The sequence below is a fragment of the Hippocampus bargibanti genome, linkage group LG18, assembly GCF_051943395.1.
Source record: "Hippocampus bargibanti isolate YZ-2025 linkage group LG18, ASM5194339v1, whole genome shotgun sequence".
Taxonomy (NCBI): Eukaryota; Metazoa; Chordata; class Actinopteri; order Syngnathiformes; family Syngnathidae; genus Hippocampus; species Hippocampus bargibanti.
In genome coordinates, this window is record NC_142751.1 from 424,682 (window position 1) to 432,711 (window position 8,030).

At 53.9% G+C, this 8,030-nt stretch overlaps 1 protein-coding gene across 2 annotated transcripts; it reads right to left on the minus strand.

Annotated features, from left to right (window-relative positions):
• Positions 1-311: 311 nt before the first annotated feature.
• olfm1b (olfactomedin 1b) lies at positions 312-7,766 on the minus strand. 2 transcript variants are annotated; one of them, XM_089020641.1, is made up of 6 exons: positions 7,588-7,766; positions 4,604-4,753; positions 4,345-4,500; positions 3,259-3,478; positions 2,833-2,939; positions 312-1,893 (listed from the first exon to the last, which is right to left on the minus strand). In XM_089020641.1, exons 1-6 carry the CDS (start codon positions 7,663-7,665, stop codon positions 1,219-1,221), a joined length of 1,386 nt encoding a protein of 461 aa, XP_088876767.1. In that variant the 5' UTR covers positions 7,666-7,766; the 3' UTR covers positions 312-1,218. The 2 variants fall into 2 exon arrangements, with proteins under 2 accessions (XP_088876767.1, XP_088876766.1); XM_089020640.1 differs by lacking the exon at positions 7,588-7,766 and adding an exon at positions 4,989-5,553.
• Positions 7,767-8,030: the final 264 nt, after the last annotated feature.

Here is an 8,030-nt window from a genome sequence, read left to right on the forward strand (position 1 = left end):
TCAGCATAAAACATAATTTTCTACTTTCTAATTTTATAAGCCTTAAAACTACACAAAATATACCTTATTTTATGTATAATAAATGTGCTATGGTATTATAATTAAATAAATTATTTTACTATATAATAAAGTCGTTTTATTTGCCTTTGTGATGGTTGTTGATGGCAACGATCAAAGTTGAAACGAGACCAAATGTCACTGTTTTCTATCCATTTTGTCACTCTTTCTCGGTCGGTCCCCATAAAGTGACACAAAATAGACCTCATTTTATGCATAATAAATGTGCTATGGTATTGTAATCAAAGAAATAAACTGTACTGTATTATAAAGTCGTTTTATTTACCTTTGTGATGGTCATTGATAGCTTGATGGAATGGAGTGGACGGTTTTATGAACATTAAACACTTGATGAGGAACGTAGCCTTCTTCTTTCACCATCTTGAGGAATGATCCCTTCTCGGTGCTTTCTCTGCGATCATTTTACCTAGTTCCTCATCAATTGTGTTCTTTTTAGCTGGGTTGATAGCTTTTTGCATCAAGTGTTCAGATGGCTTGTGCGAGTTGTTTGTGGAGCCTGATTGATGGGATATTTTAACCTTGCAGTCTACACTCTGCCTTTGATAGACTCTGCCTACACTGCCTTTATCAAAGTTGAAACTCTCTCACTGTCCTCTGCCTGTCTCTTTAATGTTTAAACCACCTCCCCTCACTGCTGCGTTCTTGACCAATCACGTGGCTTTAACCGAAGACTAGGGTCGGGGAATAGAGGACAAAAACAGACAGCTGCCATTTTGTTGTTAGAAGAACGGGCTCGTTCGCGAACTACACATCACTCATTGAGGCGGCTCCGTGTGTATCCTGAAAAAAAGTTTGTATGCCAAGGTCAAATTTTCATACATTTCTTCTTCTTTTGCTTTCGGCTTTCCCTTCAAGGGGTCGCCACAGCGAATCAGTGCCCTACGTTCGTAAACCGAAAGGTTCGTAAGCCAAGGGGTTCGTAAACCGAGGTATCACTGTATATCGATTTCAATCAATGCCGTCTACGTTTACAATCATTTTCTACGCAGGAAACAATCAAAAGCTTTTCATTCCAACGTCGAATGAAAAGGATGGAAAGTCATGTTTTGTTTTTTTAATCTCTATTTAGTTCTTTGAACAACGGTCCATTTTGTGTTATACAGGCTCCCTACCTTGAAGCGTACATTCCGCAGGCGGCGGTTAGAGTTCACGTGGGCGTACGAGGTGCAAGAGCGTTACATTGTAGAGCACCTGGTGTCCGTTGTTCCAGGCGAAGAGGGCGCGCTCGCGCGGGTTGTAGTCCAGCATGGAGATGTGCGAGTACTTGTTGCGGAAGGCGATGTCCACGTACTCGTAGGTGGACGAGTTGGTGGAGTAGGCGTAGTAGACCTTGGTGCCCCCCGAGTAGCCGTTGGTGACGTAGAGCGTACCGCAGATGACGAAGGCCTCGCCGGCGCTCCTCTTGGGGTGGTTGGTGCTCCAGCTGCCGACCACCCGCAGCGTGTCGGCGTCCAGCTTGCTCAGCACCATGTTGCCGGCGTTGCGCCGGGTGGCGTAGACGGCCCACAGACCCCCCTCGTCCGCCATCAGGTCGATGTCGGAGTGGCCCCCCCAGGCGTAGTGGTAGGCGTTGTTGAAGCCGGCCTGCTCCAGCGCCCGCGAGCGGCTGATGGTGGCGCTGCGCAGGTCAAACTTGATGATCACCTGGCTCTGGAACTTGTTGAAGTACAGCGAGCCGTTGTAGACCACCTGGCCCGTGCCCGACCATGGGTGGGGGAGCCGGTGCGACGTGAAGTTGTCTCCGCTCATGAAATCGCGCATGGAGCTGTACTCGCGCACAAAGCGGTTGTTGTGGTAGCCGTCCATGTACCACACCTGCCGGGGACACCGAGAAAGGGGGGTGAGGGAGGGGCCGTTCCCGCCGACCCCAAAGCAATTTCCTCCTCCCGACGTGACAAGGGGCTCCCTCCCTCCCGCTGAAATCTTTCAGTTTGGCCGCCGTCCCAACCTCGTCGTCGGCAAAGGCGGACGGAGGGTCTGGGCAAATTTTCAAGGCTCCTACCAGTGTTTGAAATAACGTCTGCCCGGAGGCCCGGGACGTACAACTTTTACGTCGGGCGTACAACTTTCAAAACGTTTCGGCCCACGTGGCCGACAACTTCTTCGAGAATAAATAAATCCAAATCAAACGTTTGTTTTATTCAATAATGCAAAAGCTACAAGCAAACCGCTACAAGCCACGTGGACTCCTCTTGCTAAGCGCCTTTCAAAACTTTCAAGTTCACTTTACAGTCACAGTATAGTGCGAAGCACGAAACAGGCTTCGGATTGGCTGCCGTGCCGAGTATGAATATTGCCAAACGATCTTTCGTTTGCCAATTTGCATACTCGGAAGCCTGTTTCTTGCTTTGGACTATACCGTGACAGTAAAGTGTACTTGAGAGTTTCGAAAGCCGCTTCGAAAGAGGAGTCCACGTGGCTTTGACAACGCAACGCTAACATTGCATTGTTTATCATGACGACAAAGACAAACGACAACTGGAGCAAAATCTTCATCAAAGGATATTTACTATAAATTAAGCAAGGTATTAAATTAAATATAATTTAAATAAATTAAATATAAATTAAGCATTTGTGGTAGGTACTTCCTTAATTTAAATAAATCCTTTATACTTCGCAACAATGTTTTTTTTTTTTTTCGATTAGTCGTCTTATTCTGTTTCAAGTTGTGAAAAATGGGGCAGGCAACTTTATGGCCAGGGAGGCAACTTTTCAGAGTGGTCTGCCCCGGTGAGTTTCAGACACCGCTCCTACCCGCGAGTCTCCTTCGGGCGCCAGGGGGTCCGTCATCCACGAGCCGAACCTGGACCCCGACGTCTTGATGGTGACGGGCTCGCCGATGGCCGTCAGTTTGCCGCACGCTGCCAAGGACAACAGGTAAGAAGCCGTCGGGGGGCTGCTCTGCCACTTTTTGCCTTGAATGAGTCATGGCCAAAGTTGCGCTTAGCCTAGCTTAGCCTAGCTTAACTTAGAGCGCACGTTTGCGCACCGCGCCGTTCCCTTTGAAACGCTGGCCCGGCGTCGTGCCTCGCCGCTTTTATTCCGCTCTTTCTTTCCTGTTCTGTTGACGCTAACGGAGATTTTTGACCTTGGTGACTGAAGTCACGGCAGCGCCAAATTTACTGCGGACGCGTCCGGCGGCGGTGCAGGCGTTTGCGTGCGCGACGGTTGGTGGCCTACCCAATTTTTGCACGCACGATCGCAGCCTCTCGTCGAGATTTGAGACCCGGGCGTGGAGCTGGTCGTAGTCGCGGGCCCCCGCGTGGTCCTGCAGCCCGCTTAGCGCGGCCGTCAGATTCCGGACCTCCTCCTTAAACTGCGATAGCAATTTGCCATCGGCCTTGTACTCCACCAACGCGGGTATCAACGGCCTAAGCTCCTCCATTTTCGCCTTTATGGCCTGAAAGGATTAGAATAATCTCGGTTGAGTGACAGGCGCCGCTCAAAAGCAAAGCCCGCTCGCACCCGCCCGGGCGTCCGTCTGTCCGCCAAAGAGAAGAAAAAGCGAACCAAAGCAAAGCAAACAGCCTGTCTTTTCCTTGCTACGCTAACGCTACGCTAAAATAAAAAGGAATAAAGAAGCCAGTCTTCTGTACGCCAGCCACAAGTGTCAAAACTCTTTATTGGTACTCGCTCTTTTGAAAATGCAACATCGTAGTCAAGGTTACATGCTTGTTTTTTTTTATTTCATTTTGAAACACACAAGGTCTAATTTTTCTTTTTTTATACCCAAAGAACGACTCATTTTTTTGTGATTTAGCAAATATGCATAGACAAAAGCTGCAAAGCAAGTCGAATGAAATGACAACAACGAGCGAAGATAAATGACATCTGGGAGTCAAGGTGGGAGGGGTCGGGGGGCTATTCAACAAGTAACATGCAGGAAGAAATTGTTGGCGTGGGCGGGGGCTATTCAGGCTCTCAATGGCATCTAAATCAATGCCATGCCACAACAACAACAAAAAAGGGGGGCTCTCACTCGGGGGGGGGGGGGGGGGGGTTGTTTTTGACCTGCCTCTTCTTCTCTCTGTGTGTTTGTGTCCCCCTCTGTCTGTCTCTGTCTTAAGTTAGCCCTGCAAGCAAGAAAACGACAGGCTGTTGATGGCGGGTGGGGGGCCGAGGGGGGCTTGCGAACCTCAGCATGCGTTGGATGGGCGGGGCCGAGCGGCCTTTTTTTGGGGGGGGGCGGAGGGTGATGAACGCTGTTTTCATGCACCGTTGGGAAGGTTCTTAGGTCAGCGCGGGACGGGGGAGGGGGTTGCTCACCTTGTACTGCTTGGCGACGTTGTGCACGTGGTCGTCCTCCACCTGGCGGAATTTGCTCTGCAGGCCGCGCAGCTGCACCTCCATCTTCTCCACGTATTGCAGCTCCCGCTGGGTCCTCTGGTCCAGCGCCTGGATGGACTCCGTCATGTTGTGGACCTGCCGGCGGGAAAGCCCGGTCAGGCGGTCAGGCGCCCGCCGGCCCGTTGTTTTTTTTACTTTTATGTATTTATTTATTTATTAGGGGGGGGCAGGGGTCTACCTTCTCCAGCAGATGCCTCAGTTGCTTGCTGCGGGCGTCCCGGGAGCACACGGACTGTTGGGGCGCCACCACGGTGCACACGCAGCGGCCCTCGCCGTCCTGGCCCGAGCTGTACACCCGCCACGCCTCCTCCGGGTTGGCCGGCAGCACCTGGGAGGGGGGCGGCAACGCAAGTGGGGGCTCAGCGGCTTCAGCTACAGCCGGGATTTCACACTCGGGGGGGGGGGGGCAGGCAAGAAGGCCCCCGATGACCAATCGACCGGCCCCGCAAATGCGCCCCGGCAGAACCGACAACCCGAACCGCATCGCGTCCAAGTGGAAAAGACACTCATCTGACCCCCCCCCCCCCTCCCGCCGCCAGCAAGAGGACGACGCGCACACTTACTCCGGTGCTGCGGTCCGGGTAGCCCCCCCGCGCCAACGTCAGCTTGGTGGCGTTGAGCCCCACCAGCGAGGGCAGCGTCTGCGACATCCAGTTGGTGATCATGGCCATGGTGCTCAGCACCACGCCGATCTTCAGCAGCGGCACCGACATCTTGTGCCCCCCTGCAGCGCACCCCCCCCCCCCCCCTCTCCCTTGACCCAAACACGCCTGAATCAAGCCGTCTTCATCCGGGGCGCCGCAGGGAAGCTCGGCTCTGGACGCGGATGGCGGAGCCCGGACCGGACCCCGGCTGGCTTCCTGCTTTCTGGCGCATCTTTGGGCAAAATAGTTTTTGGGTGAGGTTGGAGGGGCTCCGAGCAAAAAGAAAAGGCGCAGGATCCGGCGCTCGGCTCGGCTTTCTCCCGGGCACTGGCCCCCGCTGCCTGATGCGCCTTTTTACTATTTGCGTCACGCCCACGACCCCGCCCCATCCCCGCGTGCCGTCATCGGCAGGCTGCGCGCTCTGAGTGGATAAGCGCAAAGGGGGCGGGCGCAGAGGAGGGGGCTGGCATCAGGCATCCGTCTCCAGACGAAATGATGTCAGCTTTCCACGCCCCCCGGCTCCCCCCCGGAAAGAAAAAAAAAATCTGCCGTTGCTCTTTGACCCGCCCATCGCGCCCTCCCCTCGACCCCCCCCCCCTCATGAGGCGGGATGACAACCAGGGAGGCATCCGATGCGCCAAAAAGGAGATATTGCCGGTTGCTGCGGCAACGCTTTTCTCCGCCCTCCCCTCCGCCTGCCAATTCAACTCCTGACGGGTGCCCGAATGCTTTTGCCCCCCCCCCCCGCTCCCAAAAAAGAGGCTTTAGCTTTCGGAATCTCGGGCTCTGGCGCCATCTGGACATTAAATGCGGTACTGCGGGTCCAGCCGTCCCTTGACCGTCGCGCTTCTGCTCCCGCGGTGACGCGCCTCGTTGTCTTTGTGACCTTTGGCATTGAGCTGGGTTGCATCAGCTGAGGTCAACCCCCCCCCCCTTCCACGCCCCCCCCCCCGCCCACATCAACGGAGCAACGCATCCTCAAACCGCGTCTTCTGCACAATGGAGGCAGCGCGTTTGGAAAAAGAGGGCAGCCGGCGGCGCAAGACGGTGTGAAGCGGTTGCCACGACAACCTGCCGCCGACGACCGGCTCCCGCCCACTGTGAAAAAAGCCCACGCTTCCAATTCCGAAGCCCTCGGTTTGGAATTTCAAGCCGAATTTGGCGCTCTCAAAGCTCCAAAATGCGCTTTGCGTTGTTTTTTTTCTTCAGAGTCTCCTGCGCCCCCTTTGGGTCGTCCACAACTCAACCTTCCAAGCCGCTCAAGCTAACGTTGAGCGCAAGTCGAGATTCTCAGATGAATTGAAGCAAAAAGCCCAAAGTCAATGCAAGCTCACATTATACGCGCTCGCTAACACGGCCAAAAATGTTTACGTGGCTGGGGTGGCGGCCGCAGTGTTTGTTTGAGGAAACAGGCCTCACCGTTCCGCCGTGTGTATTTCCACAGTCTGCCGCTAGATGGCGGTATGGCGAGCACTTGAAAGAAGAAGAATTTGTCACCTTGAGCCGATTGAACCGACGCTGCTTTGACTGCCTGCAGTTTTCGGTTGGTTCTCGTGATGGGAATTCCGGCTCTTTTCAGAGAGCCGGAAGTGGCATGTAACTGATATGTAGGATGTGGTGGTTCGGGATGTCCAGCAGTCAGTTGTGAGACAAAAAGCTATGGCTTTTTTGACCCGTGTTTGGACTGCGGCACGTTCTTCGTCATGTATGATTCCGGTATGATTCTTTGAGAAAGTCTTTTCAGAATCAGAATCCGAAAGCCCTTTCCTGATTCATGTTCTACTCACAGCGTGCTTCTGTTTCTCTAAACACTCGTCATTCCCCTCACTGCTGCGTGTGTCAGTAATTCTCCCGTCCCGCCTCTACCACGGATCTTGACCAATCACATGCGGCTTTAACCGAAGACTGGGGGCGGGGAATAGAGGGGGAAAAAGTCGGCTCCCATTTCCGGCTCCCATTTCCGGCTCTTTCTTCGTTCACTTCAGAGATCCGGCTCAAAGAACCGGCTCATTTCGCGAACGACACATCACTAGTTGGTTGGACCGGGTGCATCTTTGACAGCGACGAGTGAAGGTGGCCACTTGGGAAAAAAAGACTAAAGAAAGCGTATCGAAATGTGATGGGAAGCCACGAGTGTCACGCCCACCATTTTCTCACGCATCGAAATGTCAAAATGATGTCAAAAGTGTTTTTGGAGGCATGGCCCTCGCCAACCCCGATTGGCAGTCGTCGTCTTGATGAAGCGCCCACCCTTGCGGATCGCGGATATCTATTTTGCTCCGCCGCTGTGGTGTCGATGCATCAACGGTCTGAGTCAGCAGCCTCGCGAGCTCACGGGAGGAAACGCCATCAACAATCGGCACATTCGGGTACAAGAAAGGCTCGCTCGCTCGCTCACGTGCGTCATGGCGTCCGAGCGCCTTGGCGGATTTGTTTCCGGCAAATTAAAGCGCCGGATGACATTTGGAACGGGAAGCCGGGATGCAAAATGGCGGTTGAAAAGGGTACCGCATCTTACTTGTGTGAGTTCCGCGCCCGTGACGATGAGGAGCGCCAGCGTGAGGAGGAGCTTGTTGGCGTGCCGCACCTCGCTCATCTTCCCGCGTGTCAGGACGGAGTTTGCCCGCAGCCCCCACCTTGTCGCTTTTCAACGATCTCTTGTTTTGCGCCGTCGCAGGTCTCCCTTCACGCGCCGGCCAAGAGCATTCCAGTCGGCGTTGGTAAAGTTGACATCGGCGCGCCGAGAAACGCCAGCGACGACGTCGACGGGGAGACTGGCCGAACGCGAGGCGCCGAGAGCCGGAAGTTGCAGCCCAGGAAGGGAGGGGGGCCACCGCGAGGGGGGGGGGGGGGGGTTGCTCCAGCTGCCGTGCACAGATGAGCCGCTCCAGAATCAATAGAGGTCAATTTCAGAAGAAATCCCTTACATACATGGTAATTTAAGGGGGGAAAACACCTTAC